Source organism: Equus caballus, chromosome 2, assembly GCF_041296265.1.
Source record: "Equus caballus isolate H_3958 breed thoroughbred chromosome 2, TB-T2T, whole genome shotgun sequence".
In the NCBI taxonomy this organism is placed as follows: Eukaryota; Metazoa; Chordata; class Mammalia; order Perissodactyla; family Equidae; genus Equus; species Equus caballus.
Window position 1 is genome coordinate 109,008,627 of NC_091685.1, and position 16,661 is coordinate 109,025,287.

General features: G+C 36.0%; 1 protein-coding gene across 2 annotated transcripts in view; it reads right to left on the reverse strand.

Annotated features, from left to right (window-relative positions):
* The window catches only part of FAT4 (FAT atypical cadherin 4), a 157,174-nt gene that overhangs the window by 25,928 nt on the left and 114,585 nt on the right, over positions 1–16,661 (reverse strand). For both annotated transcript variants that reach the window (XM_070259465.1, XM_070259475.1), the window contains 3 exons: positions 15,543–15,793; positions 8,972–13,321; positions 1,517–1,621 (listed from right to left, as the gene is read on the reverse strand). In XM_070259465.1, coding sequence (XP_070115566.1) covers positions 1,517–1,621; positions 8,972–13,321; positions 15,543–15,793 — 4,706 coding nt within the window. The remainder of the gene's footprint in view (positions 1–1,516; positions 1,622–8,971; positions 13,322–15,542; positions 15,794–16,661) is intronic.

Here is a 16,661-nt window from a genome sequence, read left to right on the forward strand (position 1 = left end):
TATTTAGTATTAATTATCTTAAATCTTCATATTTGCAATTAGAATGCAAAGGAATCTCTAGGAATGTAAAAACCTTTATTCAATCACTTGAAAAATCATTTTTCCACTTTCTACTCCAATCTCCTTATCTTTCATTCCAAAGCACAAGTTAAACCGTAAACCATGAAACTTGATTGTGGTTATCTGTAGCAAGCAGCACTCTTTAGGATGATAAAAGATCACAGAAAGAAGTTTTAGGAGATCTAAAATTGTGGTTATTTTGATCTTTATCTACTTTTCATTGCTTCATGGGCATTGTTGGTGAGAATCCCAACGAAATTTTTAAAAGGCAGGGTACTCCAAACATCATACTGGACTGAAAACAAAATTAGTTTTAGTCACTATATCATCTTGGGGTAGTTTTGTTTTGTTTTCATTTTTTGACTTTAGACAAAGGCCTCAACTTTTAGGTTTCAGAACCATTGCTAAAATGCATGGCTCACGATTAGATATTTTTATATTCTGCTTTTCTTTTCATTCTACTGATGTGCTTTACAAACCCAAAACTAGAGAGAGTCACGGTATTATTTGAAAATGAATGAACAGTACACTTTACCGGTTACTAGAAACCTCACATTCTTTCAAGTTCTATTCTTCATTATACATTGAGACTCACTTTTCAGGCTCCATATAGCATAGTAATATGGATGAGGAAAAATGAGAAAAACATCCATCTCCTCTCTAATAGAGAGGGACAGGGTGTCACTACTGAAGGACATCTGGAGATGAATACTATACTGTGGGGTAAAGCAGCCTTTAAATAAATGGAATAATCACAAACCTAAGAAACAAACGAAGTTAAAATGAAAGCTTCCTCCAAAGCTGTTCTCATAATCCTTGGCTGTCCCAATGCTGGATGACATTTGGGTGAGACCTGGAAGGAATCTTCTGGTTCATTCCACCATGATGAATAAATATGTATGTGTAAAAAAAAATTCTCACAACTTTCTCCCTCCAAAGAATACATTAGTCTGAATTTTGATTAGTTAGTTATCTACAAAAAGTTTATCATGAAAATTGCATCTCTGGTTATTAAATCCTTTTAACAGAAGTGGTTGAATTAATGTAAAAACAAAAATAAAAAGTAAAAGCAAAACAAAACAAAAAACACTTTGACTAATTATTCTTAAAGATTTGAAATAGAGAGGGATGTCAAATCGTGCTAAAGGACTTTTATTTTGCTAGGTTCTAGGCTAAAAAGAGGGCATTCATAAATATTTTAGGGGGAAGGTCCTGAGGAGACAACATCGAATTCAATTATGTTAAGTTGATTATTTTTCCAGTAATGATCAAAGCAATATATTCAATGGGATTTCCATAATTACCTTTGAAAAATATTAAACTTTTTTATTTTGCTAAAACCTCCTGTGTAAAACAACTAACATTTTCTTAATCACCATGTCCACAATAAAACAAAATTGCTAAACCGTGTGCCAAACAGATGGATATTTTATATCAAGAACTGAGCTATACTCACCAAATGGACAATGACAATAGTATGACTCCACTCCACTTTGGCAGGAACCGCCATTAAAGCAGGGATTGCATTCACAGTAATTGACTGAAGATTCACACATTTTCCCTAAAAAGCATCAAACTGATTAAAGAAAAATCTTACATACAAATATATTAATACCATTACTGCATAATCATGCCCAAAATCTATTCTGAGAGATATCTTGGAGAAAAGAAATATAAGAATATTTTACTTGACATGAGGAAATTGGAATATCTCGGCATTCAAAATCTTACTTAGTTTTCCTATTGTAAAGATGTGCATTATAATATTTAGAAAATAATTTACATAATCATCTTGGAAGGAACCCCTGTTTTCAGGGAGATCACAAATGGTGAACATATTTAAATGTTTTCACTGAATTTATTTCCTCTTGCCAATGTCGCTTCATTTTTCACATTTTATAACTGGAGATTTGAAACTTTTACATATAATTTTCACTGTAGAGATGTCCTTGACTCAGATCTTTCAAAGGTAAGAATCAGTCTCATTTAGCTTATTTGTCAAACTACGATCCTTTCACTCTCGAGAAATATTCCTTATACACATCTGTTGTAAAGTAGAATCAAAAATAAGAAAATAAATCAAATATATTTTGAAATACTTAAGATTTACTCTCGGCTACAGATTACATATACTTTGTCTTTTTCTAAAACGATAATACCTAACCAGCATATTTGTTAATTTAGAAAGACATTTTTCATAGATCATCTTGTTAAGTTCAACCAACAATTAACAATTGAGTGCCTATTATGGGTCAGGCCTGCTAGAAATGGGGCTATGGCAGTGAAAAAAGCAGATAAGTATCTCGCCATTGTACTTCCATTTTAGCAGGGGGAATTAAGCCACGCAACAGGAAACATTTACATTTCACAGACGAAGGAGAAGAGGCCCTTGGAGGCGAGTATCTTGCCTAAGAAATTGTAAAACCATAGCACAGACCAATGTAGGTCTGCTCCCATATCTAGGGTTCACAAAGCTATGACAGAATAATCACTTGGCCGACCAAATTTGGAGTATAAGGCTAGTCCCATTTGGTTCTCTTTGTCGTGGTGGTGGAGGTATATTTTTCTTTTATATAAACTTAAATGTGCTCTAATGCCACTGTTCTACAACTTTAAATTACTGCAATCATTTCACACATTTGTTAGAGTAGTTTCTAGTTTTCCTATTCTGAGAAATGAGATGTTACAGAGTTCTTAGTTAATTTCCATTCATTGACAGGAGGGTTTAATTATTTACTTAGAGTTTATTTCTCTAAAGCTATTTTCTACTTTCCACCATGATTGCACTAATGCCTTTATTAAATGTCTCATGAAAACAAGTAAGTTTTATATGCACAACTAGACTTAATGTTGAGCACAGATAATTCATTTCATCATAATTATCATGCTTAAAACATAGTCAAAGTTTTTGTTTAATTTAGTTCTGTTTTTCTGGTTTGATTATGTAGCCACAATTGTTCTGGTTTGAAATTATAAGCGTGAGTCAGATCTCATGACACTGCTAACTAAACACGTTCCTCTACATCATACGGTCATAAAAATAACATGTTTTCCTTTCTAAATAAAATTGGGAACCTCGTTACAAGGCAAAACACTAACAATTTCAGAGTACCTTTTGATTCTAAGGGTAAATAATGAAAATAAACAAGTTACCGGTCTAGAGGCACAGAAATTAGGGTTTAAGTTGTGAAGCAAAGTGTTGCATTCAAGAAACAGGCAGGACAACTTTCTTATAAGCCTATACAAAACATCACACCAAAGAGATGCCAGGCCATGGAAAACTCTCTCCTATGGTGTTTTCCAGCTGAATTTGTGACAGATCATTCCAGAGAAGTGGATTAATACAATACAATACAATATCTTAATACAATATCAGTATTACCCAATAAAGAATAAATAAAACCTTTTGGGTATACTTTTGATAATTCATTTGCCGTCAGGAAAGTCACATCCCACTCCTTCCATTTTTTTCCACTGTGAGAGCACACTTAATTTTCACATGCACTATTGGACTAAGGTTTCATTTTTTTTTTGAAAGTTTCTTTTAGGATTGTGTTTAAAGTAGCATGTATTAAGTACATAGATTAATATACTTTATAGATGTGGTCCGAATACTGTGAAATATATTGTGAAAATGGTAGTGGGTTACAAAATTATGAACTGCACTTCTTGAAGACTGGAAATGGGAAACAATGGCTAGCCAATTTAGGGAGTAGTGTCATGTACACTTACTCAAATATTTGGACATATGTGCTCTCCAAGAAAAATATAAACATATAGCAACTACAGAAATGGCAGAAGAATCTACAAACTAAGAAAATAATAGTTTGAGAATGAATTTCTTTTAAAAGTTAAAATAAATTCTCAATGGAATCTGATTCACTGAGTATACAATATAAATAGACATTTGTAAAGGAAAAAAAACAGCTTTTCATTTAACATTTCAATTTAGACCAGAGTTTTATGTTATTTTCCCTTAGTAGATACCAAAAAATGTAAGAAATGACTTTGCTAGGGGTTAAGTAAATGAATTTATTTTTGAATTTGGGAAAAATAGTCTTATTTGTTGATGTTAGAGTATGTAAATTATTTACCATTCAAAAGTTTAGTTTGAGTACTCCATTTTATGAGTAAGTTTGATTTACAATTAGTGAATTTCAAAGAGGTTGGCATACTAGATTCAAAGATACAGTTTGAAAACTCAATATTACAATTTGAACTATTATTAAAAGAACTTTTTTTCTTTCATGTGAGGGAAAGATGTCATAATTTTACTTAGAATCAAAAGACAGCCTTTAAATACATATTTCTCAGGTTTGGAAAGTTTGCGCTCTTACCCAATTAGAAGTCAGCAACAAATTCTGTGTTTTTCTTCACACATCTATCTACTTTCTAATGTTCCTGGCATAATAATTATCAGAGAATGCAGTAGTTTGAATTGCTCTAACATGTTTCTGGTAAAAGAAAATCTGATGTGTTGGAGCACCGTGAAACAAAATCTTGGATCATTAACTTCATTAATGCTTCAAGTCAATTAACAATACTTGTCAGTGCCTTGAGGCCTGGCAGCACACTGATTGGGCTTGCACAAAGAAAAGCAGCCACATCTCTTAAACTCAAGGAGCCTTTTTCTATTAAGACATGTTAACTGTCATAGCAGCTGTTTAGAAGAATAAACTGATCTCATTGCTTTGACATCCATCAATTACTTGTGTTGGCATACGTTATTTATCACATATAGGAGACGTGCTTCAGGAAGTGCAAGCTCTTAGCACATGGAGAATGGGAATTGCTGAAGATGACAATGAATGAATAATAGGAGGCCAGGGTATCCACAGACTTTCCAAGATTATAGTTTAAACTTACAGGAGAAATTTAGCATATATTTTCGTGTTCACAGGCAGACGCTGTGATGAAGTGTTGAACATCAGTTGAATCTGTTGTGATCACCTATGGTCTTTTCAACAAGGATATAAACTCAAGTTTCACACCTTCCAATAGCACATTTTAATGTTAGATTATATGGAGTTGAGCTACATTTATTCCCACCTGTTAAATTTGGCCACCCCATGAGGATATGACAATTTCTGATATCCTATAGTTCATGTAGGCATCAATTTAATATCTTAGCTCAAATATATATTAGATCACCACAAGTATGATTTTCACATCTCTTGTATTTATACACAGAGGAGAGGGAGACTATGTGTAACTATCAAAGTCCATTTTATATCTAAATTGATGACTTTATTAACAAATATAATTCTATAATACATGTATGCTCTTTATTCTGAATATTTACGTTTATAAGCCTTTTATTATTTTGGCAGAAAGTAGCTGCTTTTTGCACACCAAGTAAATGTTTCCTATTTTTGTGAAAAGCTCTGTGAAGACAGCTCATCTAAATATCCTGATCAAATAGTATTATGTTTTTTTACATCAAAACAAAGCAAAAATATGTTTAAACAAGGGCTGCCAGTAAGAAAAGGAAAAGTAAAAAAACTGTTTTGTATTTTAAAACACACACAAATACAATCTCAATGAGACTACAGATGATTATGTATAATGACATTCGTAACATCCATGGCAAGCTTACAAATACGTGCTTATTTTATGCGGAAATAAGAAGCATTTAAGCTACTAGAAGCCTGCTATTAATGCTTTAATAAGTTGTAAATTATATTTTAATGTAAACTGTCTAATTCCACTCTTGGAAATAAAATCAAAACAAGAATTGAATTATCCTCTCTTCTATGAGTCACTTTTCTGTATCTCACAGAAAATTTCATTTCATATCTATTCCCTAACTTCTGTTTGTATTCTAGTTTCCTGATCACATGATCATTGAGAGCGTTAATATACGACTGCGACTGCTGTGATTGTAAAAGAATGACTCTTAGTTACCACTCCCAGCTTCGTGAAAGCAAGTGTTGGCCAAGTTCCTCAGTAAAATTACCATGCACAACCTGTGTATAATTTTATATGTCTGGGAAAAAATTCCTATTTATACTGTCAAATGACATAAAAGTGATGAATGGACAAATCTCATCCTCCTCTCAAATAACAGGACTTGAGAGCATAGGAAAACCTCTCCATATGGTAATAAACCCCGGCATTACTCCAAATACCATACCTAAAATGCATCCAGATGTGTGAAAGTAAATGGAAAGGTTAAAGGGCGATGAACTAATTCTATTATGCGAGACCCAGATTTAGAAATAAGCTCTATCCACATGCTGAATTTTATGCCACCAGCCGTTCCTAGGAAGGACGTAACACAAGGACGTGCTGCAAACAGTGAAACCCGGAGCAAGAAGACAAATGCTAAGTGATTACTGACTATAATTGTGCTTCCTAATTAGTGTTCTATGAAATGCAAGATACTTTCATTTGTATAAGGAAAGAAATACTGGATTTATAGTTATTAAGCTGCTGATTTCCTCCAGGAGCCTGAACTTCTGAGGCATGACTAATATGAAAGATATTTTCTTTTGGTTTGCTGAGGCATATTGACAACTGATATAATTTTTTCTATTATTAAACTTTGTGAAAATCTAGAAATTAGTTTTTCACATGTCCTATACTACATTAAAATTTATTCATCTTTTCTAATACCTTGTATTACAGCTAATCAAAGATCCATTTAGTGATATAAAAATTAACTTACAGGAAACCATCCTTAAAAATGGAATATGAAGTGATTATAACTGAATATGAAGTCTCATTATGTTTCTCAATTTTCTTTTGTTCTTTTTCTAGTGACCAAGAACAAAAGATCAGCAACATATTTATACAAATAAATTCATTCCCTCTAAATCATACATTTATTTAAAAATATACTTATTCCGTATTTATTAGGTGACCCTATGGTCACAACCTTGAAAATAACTTTTTTTAAAAAAATTAAAAATCAGAATAAACTGGTGGCAATACGATAATAACTCTATCCTTTCATATCTTCTTCTTGTAGTTGTTACATAATTTTCATTTCCATTCTTGCATCCTGCCAGGGTGTTTTCCACACAGAATCCCTGTTTAGCTAATACTTAATCACTTCCTGTGAGATTTTTAGGATAAAGTCTCTTGGTTTCCATCAATTCATTAGTCACTCACTGTGACAATCTTTGACACAATTTCTAACTTCACATGAAATATGCAGTGTGTGTGTGTGTGTGATGAGGGGTAGTGGCTGAGGACCATTTGAAGTAGAAAGTTCAGAAAATCTCACAGCTCTAATTTGTAATGTCACAGACTTTAAAAATCTTTGAAAAAATACAGGTGAAAGTCCACAAATAAAGTAAACAGTGCATGAAAATAAAGGTGTTTAAAAATAATTCTGATGATCCAAAAAATATTTGCATATATACAGGCCTTGAAGAAGGCTTTGCTAAGGCACTGTACTTAATGTTAACAGAAGTAAAATCTAGCTAGAATGAGTATTTTAAAAAATTTATTCTGTGCGATATACATATGCTTATGTATGAATTTTGTCTTACAGTTTATCAGCTCTGATTAGCTCTTGAAGGTGTTTTTGCACGTTAGCTCCATCTTCCTGAGTCAGGTTACCAGGTAAAGGCTAGTTAGAAAGAGTAACTCAGAATGATCTTTCAGGGATTCCCTTCACAAAGGACATTAAACAGATACTGATATTCAAACAATATGTTCCTAATTTAGTGTGTGGATTAACAATTTGTCACCAGGTTTTTTGCTATACTGTTTCCTGCAAAACAAAAGACATATAACTATCTGACTTTAATTATCTGCTGGTTTTCTTGGATGGGCTATGCATTTAGAATTTGAAACAATGAATTCCATGACTTCAATAAATGTAAGATTCATGTTAATCGTTCAATTTTATGTATGTTTATATCATTCCTGATCAGTTGGATTATCTCTAATTATGCAAATAGAACTGATGTGAGCTCTGAGAGTCAGAATAAAAAATTAATACATAACTTCAAATAACTTGCCTTACAGAAATTGGCTACAATCTAGTCTTTGGCACCTCTGGACCTAGAGTTACCAGAGTGTAGGATCAGTTTCCTACAACATATAATAGGAGTAATAATAGTATCTTTCTATGCTAGATATTAATGTTGCCACTCAGTACCATTCCTATCCTTCTGTATTGTAGGAGCTGGAAGTTGGAAAACTACCTTTTCCAGACTCCCTTCCAGCAGAGCTGCAGTTTAGATGCTGCCAGTGAGCAAGAGTTGAACGATATTTGAAGGGTGGAAGCAAAGCAGGGGTCATTCTCCTGGGAGTCACTCAACACAGTGCTGCAAGTGAGCAAGAGGATCAGCTGTGATTTCTTCCAATACCTGCGGTGTCCTTATTGCTGAGGTCGTTGGTGAATTTTCCTGACCCTCACTCTTAGCCAGTTTGAAGATTTTGTAAGCTATTTCCTTGTATTAAATACCTTCCTACTTTAAAGTCCTAAAGTAATTTCAGTTTCTGACCAGTTTCAGCCCAGTACATCACCTCACAGGCTTTTTGTGAGGATCAAGCAGAATAATGGACAAAACATTCTTAGAAGATACAGGACTCACCATGATACTCTCTAGCAAGTACAAATCAAAGCACGATGGAGTGTGACACGCACATAAAGAGCAGAGGCTCTAGAGTCAAGCTTGGAGTCAAAACCCAGATCACTTTCTGTGCCGTGCTGAACGCAAGTGATTTAATCTTCTTTATTAATTATCCCTACCACACAGGTTTCTTGTGAGAAGTCAGTAAAATAAATACAGATAAAGTGCTTAGAACAGTGCTCGGCCAATAGCAAACACTTAAAGCTTTTGCTACGATTATGCCCATTTTTATGGAGAATTATTTTAAAATGACAAAATTCAAATCTTTCTTTTATACTTGACAGGGCTAAAGTCTTAGTGAAAAAAGTCAAAGATTGTCATACCTGTGTATCCAGTTTTGCAAACACAGTTGAAGCTTCCTGGAAAATTCTGGCAGATGGCACCATTCTTGCAAGGACTAGGCAGGCACTCATTGATATCTCTTTCACAGGCCCTGCCAGTGAAGCCATCTGGGCAGCTGCACGAAAATCCTCCCACTAAATTGTGACAGGTCCCACCATTGTGGCAAGGGGATGGAAGGCATTCATCTATATCTATTTCACACCAGCTACCAGCATAACCTGGCAGACACTTGCATAAGAAAGGCTGCAAAGGTTCATTTGCCACAATGATGACTGGAAGACTCTCGTGGCTTTTTAATGTGGAGCTCACAGCCAGTCTTCTTATACAACTCCCTCCATTCTGACATGGACCATGAACACATGAGTCATGATCCACAGATTCTACCTTTACTCCACTCTGCCGGAGAAGGATCTCTTTGATGCTTTCAAAGAAAGTGGCTACACCACTAGGATTCACATACTGATTATTGCTTCGCTTCACAGCTGCCAAAAGAAACGTTCTATTGTTCTCTTCATATGCACCATAGAGTTGCACAGCAGTCCCTAGGCCTGTCAGCTGTGAGCTGGCAATGCGTAAGAAATGAAGGTAGTGGTTAGTCAAGAAGTCCTTTACTGTTGGTACACCGAGACGAAGGAGGATGCTGTTATCCACTGTGGTGTTGGAAAATCCAGCAAAGAAAACTCGGATATTGCTTGTGACTGTGCTGTGAACTCCATCATTGCTAAGAACAGTCAGATCAAATGTGCCATCAGTGGACCTGGGCTGGGAATTCAGATCACAAGTGCCCCTTGGAATACTGAAGAGGCTTGTAACTCCTGAAGTAAGGGAGCAGTGAAAGGTGTCTAACACATCTGGATCTTGTGGCTTCACAGAGCCTAAAATCCCACCAGGAAACAAATTGCCATAATAATTAACAAATACCTCCACCGTCCGAGACTGCGAAGGATTGTCATTTTGGTCTATAACTGTGATATGCACGGTTCCTGTGGAAGACATTTGAGGAACACCAGAATCCCTTGTAACCACAGACAGATAGAAGTCTGCAATCTGCTCTCTGTCAATCTCCCTGGTTGTGCTCAGAACTCCAGCAGTGTTCAGACTAAAATAATTGGTGGCAGGACCAGTGCTCAGCAAGTAATAGGTAAAGGGGCCTTGGTTGGGAGGGAGATCGGGATCAGTGGACTGAAGGGTCATCACCAGAGTTCCTGGGCGTTTGTTTTCCATAACTTCTCCTTCACTGATGGTTAACATCGGCCCATTATCATTTATATCTTCCAGGGTGACCAATAAGGAGGCACTTCCTGTAGCTGAGGGGGTCCCCGAATCAACAGCCAGAACAGTGAGATTATAGATGGGTAGGGTTTCTCGATCTAATTCTGCAGTAACGGTGATCTGTCCTGTCTGTGGATTAATGGAAAAGGCACCATTTTCATTCCCTGATCCAATGAAGTAAGAAAACCTGCTCCAGCTGGGGACAGAATCTGAGTCAAAGGCGCTGACAAAGGTCACATGAGTTCCTGTTGGGACCCCTTCACTGATCTGAACGCTGTAGATGTTTAGACTAAAAACAGGTGGGTCATTGGCATCAAGCACGGTGACATTTACAGTGACTTCATCTATGTCTGCACCCCTAATGCTGCCAAAATTCTTAGCCAATACCTTCAAAGATACTCTTTCTTCTTTTTCTCTATCAAGAAGTCCAGAAACATAAATTTGTCCAGTCTTTTTATTGATCTGGAAACCTTTCTTTCTACTGTTACCAAAAATCAAATAGTGTACCTCCCCATCAGTGCCCAAATCACGGTCGCTGGCAAACACTTCTCCAACAACAGTACCTTTAGGAGCTGCTTCTGAGATTTCAAAATAGTAAAGTTTGGAAACAAAACGAGGCACATATTCATTTGTCCCTCTTAATTGTATATTAACAGTGGCAAAACTGCACCTTTCTTCGTCGGGGACATTGAAGGCTTTCACAGTAAGATGGTAGCTCTGCTTGGTTTCAAAATCCAAGAAGCCTTGAGTGGTGATGACTCCTGTGTTGGGGTCAATGACAAAGAGGTCACTGTCAGATGACTGGATGGTATATGCAATCACAGCATTGGTTCCAGAGTCAGCATCTGTTGCATTTAGGTGAATAACTGTTGTCCCACTTGGGGCATTTTCCAAAACAGTAGGGAAATATTCATCAGGGAGGAATACTGGAGAATTGTCATTCAAATCAACCACATTTACAGTCACACTGCAATAACCAGTTCTTGCAACCCATCCTCCATCTGTAGCACTAATAGTCATTTCATGTTTCTGGCATAGCTCATAATCAAGAGCTTTGGCTAGTGTTAATACACCCGTGGAGGAATTGATTGCAAAAATGCCCTCTTCATTTCCTGAAGAAATGCTGTACCTAATCAAGCCATTCATAGCTGCATCTCTGTCTCTTGCAGAAACAGTTCTGACAGTGGCCCCAATGCTATGGCTTTCAGGGATGGTTGCACTCATGTGGCTTTGAGAGAATTCAGGTGTATGGTAGTTTTCCTCAGTGACAATTATTTGAACAGTTGCTTGGGATGAAAGTGGAGGGTTTCCTTTATCCTTTGCGGTGACAGTGATCAAAAAGTTTTGATTCAAGTCAGAAATTAGGGAAGATGCTACTGAAATCCACCCTGTATTATTGTCCAACTTAAATTTTCCCAAATGATTTTCACTAGAAATGAAATACTCCACTTCAGAATTCAGTCCAAAATCTTTATCATCTACTGCAGTAACTTTGATTAACTTTGTACCAACTTTAACATTTTTGGTGACTGGAGTAAAATACTTCATTTCAAGAAATTGAGGTGCATTGTCATTACTGTCCACCGTGTTGATAGTAACTGTTGTCTCACTAAGTAAGGAAGGATTACCTCTATCTGAAGATGTCACTATAAAACTGTGTCTGTTGATGTTTACATTACTGTATCCACTGACGTTTTGGTATTTTAAGACCTGTTTATTGAAAATCTCTCCTGTAGTGGCATTAATCCTGAAATACTCTGACTGAGATTTTATAAAATAAAATACTTGTCCATTTGACCCCTCGTCAGGGTCTGAGGCAGATACCTGAGTGACTTTGGAGCCAATTTCAGTAAGTTCAGGGCAATCTAAATAATAGGAGGGTCTGCTAAATCTTGGAGCATTGTCATTGACATCTGTCACAAATATTGTGACATCTGTACTTACGGTCCATCCAGAATCATGTGCAGAAACTCGAATTCTGTAACGGTCCGTATCTTCTCTATTTAAAGGTCTACTAATGACAATATCACCTGTGCTGGGATTAATTGTAAATGGAAGACTTGTGTCCATTACAGAATATCTACTAATTGCATTTATGCCAATGTCTTCATCAGAAGTTGTAACACGTGTAACTGTGTATCCTAATGGGGAATTTTCAAGAACATGGGCACTAAATATTTGAGAAAACCTAGGAGCGTTATCATTTTCATCTAAAATGTTGATGATGACTTTTACTGAGGTACTCTGAGAAGGGGAGCCTTTGTCTGAGGACTTTATGGTGAGCACATATTGAGATATTTTTTCCCTGTCTAAAGGTCGAATGCTTCTAATTTCACCAGTGGCATGATTGATACTGAAACTATGTTCTTTGTTGCCATTAACTATTTCATAATCTAACTGTCCATTGGGTCCGCTGTCCTTGTCCATTGCCAAAACAGTAAGTATTTTTCGAGGAGAAAGGTTTTCCAAAATTTCAGATACAAATGGATCTTCCTTAAAAATTGGGGAATTATCATTAACATCTAATACTGTTATGTCAAGTTTCTCATAAGAAGAGAAAGGAGGGAAGCCTCCATCTCTGGCCTCTATCCATACAACATATTTTTGAATCTTTTCAAAATCCAGAGGTTGACTAACGGACACCTGCCCTGTTAACTGATCGATTTGGAATGTATTGCCAAGATTCCCACTTGCGATATAATAGGACAAAGGTTCTCCTCTCAAAGAGGATCCTGTAATGGTGGTGACAAGAGTGCCTACTGGTTGGTTTTCAGGAAACATGAAAGTTTGTTCTTTGGCTCTGACTTTAGGGAAATCTGCCTTGTTCACAAATCTAACCGTCACTGTTGTGGAATCTGTCTTTGGAAATGAGCCACCGTCTTTTACATGCACAGAAAATGTCACTTCTGAAGCTCCGTTTAGTGGTCCAGCTGCCATTATAGCTCCTCTCAGTGGGTCAATGTGAAATTTTTCAGAGTGTCTACCCGAAAGAGAATAATGCAGTTCAGAATTGGGTCCAATATCAGCATCTGTGACGGTAACCGCAAAGACGAAGGAACCTATAAAAGAGGGAGTGTGCAGTTATAATCACACAGAACCCGAATAAAACATTTGGTTAATGTATATAAAACACCATATTGCTACCTATTATAACTTTACTTTCTCATGATTACTGGGGAAGAACAGCTTCTCCTATACTAACTTTGAGGTTCCCAAGTCAAATCTACTTAATGATAGACTTCAGGGACTGATCCGCCATTGTCTAACTAAAACCCACACAGTCTACTGGATGTAATATTTTTCAGTGTGCCTTTGAGAGAAGCACAGGGAAGAGTAATGGTTAATCATTCTGAATTATAGTTCCTGGGAGAAAAATCTACTAACAACTTCCAACAAACATGATAATACGTGAGCTCTGCTAAGAGCTATGCTTCTGCCCAACGAAAAAAGATAATTTCTCTATTATTCTAAAAACATCTTTGAATTACCATATATGTAATCACAAAACCAAAAATAATATGTTTAAAGAATTGTTGTTGATTCCTTATACCCACTGTTTCATAACCAAATATTTTATCTGTGAACTATTATCACATGGAGATAAAGCATATACATACATATAGACATATAAATCTATAAATCAATTAGAACAATTACAAAATGATAAGAAATAAATACTGAGGAAGAATGGACACAATTTGGATTCCAAAAGATAGCACCTGGGATGAGTGCCAAGGAACAGACTGTAGTAGAAATATGCAGAAAAGCTGCCATAAGGACATGTTTTGGATATACTCAATCATAAAACTTTTCAAACCTTCAGGCCTACCCCTACAGAAGAGTTTGTGACAAAAGCGAAAAGTCTTTATTAAAAAAAAAAAAAGGCCAAGGATTCTGATTAATTTTAATAAGTCTAATGAGGAAAAGATGCTGAGGCATTGCTCACTTGATATAGGAGATGCTATATTGCATCTGCACACATTGGATGTAATTAGACTCCTGCCCACCAGCATCATTTCAGCTAAAGGCCTTCATCAGGGATTTATGACTTTGATATTAACATTTCCTTTTGAAACAAAATTGGCACCAAAATTTATGAATTTTATACTTTCAATTGGTATCAATTAGACATTCTCAAGTGAATAGAAGATGAAAAATCAGTGAGAGGATGAATCCTGGATCCGTTTATTTTTTCTTCTGATTAAAAATATTTTGAAGCAAGGAAGATTAAATTAATTATGGCCTATATTTGTATATTTTCTTGTTTGAAAACTTATCTCAAAGGTTAAAAATGGGGGCCGGCCCTGTAGCCGAGTGGTTAAGTTCATGCACTCCGCTTCAGCGGTCCAAGGTTTCACCGGTTTGGATCCTGGGCACGGACATGGCACCCCTTGTCAGGCCATGCTGAGGCTGCGTCCCACACAGCACAACTAGAGGGATATACAACTAGAGTATACAACTATGTACTGGGGGGCTTTGGGGAGAAGAAGAAAAAGAAAAAGAGAAGACTGGCAATAGATGTTAGCTCAAGTGCCAATCTTTAAAAAAAAAAGGTGAATTTTTCAAAAAAAAAGATTACAAATGGCAGATGATTTGTGCAGTTCTTAAGAGAATATGAGTCTTTGCAAACAAGCAAATGAAACCAAATTCAATTTAAATGCAGAAAGATAAAAGCATGGTGTCGATATGAAAGTGGTTCATTAATGGCTCCATAAACTTACTAACAAAAAAACTTCCATCCATAAAAACTGAAATTAAATAATATTAATAATAATAACTAATTAGAAGTATTCATTCACGAAACATTTTTGAAAATCTATCTATGAAGCATGGAAGTAAATATTTGTTTTTCCACCAACAAAAATAGTTAAATGCCTCTTGCCTCCCAGATAATGTTCCAAGTGCTAGGATATGACATGAAAAAGAGAGATGATGTCCCTCTTCTTGGGGATCTTACACAAATTATATCTCAGAGTAGAGCCCTCTTTGACTACAAAGTCATATCTATTTTAATAATTTAACAATATTCAAGTAATATTAAGAAATAATCCTAGGAAAGATGTGGCAATTATAAAATCTTAAGCACAACTGGTTTAGGATAAAAGAATTAATTTATGAGATTTACTGTTCCTTCAATTTCATGAGGCAAAACAAGATGAATTTTAGATTTGCAAACTAAGCTATATCAGAAATACAGAAGAATAACAGAAATATATTTATAGAAAATGTCCAACGTATAGTGTACATTTATCCATGAGACCTCAGAGTTGGTTTGGTTACCTGGAGGAGTAGGAGACGGGATGTGTGTGACATATGGGTGATGTTGAAATCTTGGTGGATTGTCATTGACATCAGTCACAGTGACGACCACACTGGTGGAACTGGAAAGAGGCTCCGGGGATCCAGCATCACTACAGACCACGACTAAAGTATAATTCTCCTTTGTTTCCCTGTCTAGCAATGCACTGGTGATGATTTGTCCTGTGGATGGGTTGATGGTGAACTGAGAGTTTCCACCAATGAGCCTGTAACTAAAGCAGACAGCAGAGATGAGCTTGTTTCTTCTAGTTTCAGTACATTTAGCATCTATTTACTATAATCTCAAAGCTGAGACAGAAATGTAAAGAAAAACATTACAGGTAAGATCACTCAACAGTGAAAAAATATAGCTAGAAGTTAAATATTTCAAATTTCATGTGAACATTACACTGACGATCTTTATTGTGAGATGTCTGTTGACCTCAAGCAGGTCCTTGCAAGGTTTGTGGACTTCTTAAATCACGTAAGGTCCAAAAATATACCCAGAAGACCACTGTGTTTTAAATAAGCGAGCCTGAAAGCATAAATCAGGGCTTTGCTCTAATATTGTGGTCAGTGGCCAGGATCACAAATGAACATCTGTTAAATGAATCTAAAAATTATTTTTCTGCTGTGTACCAAAGTATACCAGAGAAGATCAGTTGAAGATCTTAGTCTTTAAAGACAAACACTGGATTTGACATATATTGACTATCCAGAACAACTAAAGAACTGATTATTTATACAGAGACATTCTTCGTTACTAATTCTCTCATTTGTCATTCCTCATACGGCTCTGTTGCTTTGCTTTCTTGTTGTCAGGAGAGGTATGACATTTTCATGGATGTTTGATGTTAACCAGATTTGTTAACGGGCAGGAGTTTCCACTGAGAATAGCTTCACTCTTCTTTCTGAAGAGGAACGGTATCTGTGTATTCCTGAGAGATCAGCCAGGACAGAAGTAGCTAAACTTGGGGGTTCAGAAGTTGGCTGTGGGCCATAAGTTTTAAAGTTGGAGGGTAGAAAATAGACGTCTTTAAAAGTTGTCTCCTTTATACCAACACAGAATTGCCCTTGTTGGAATTAACTGCATGTTTCTAT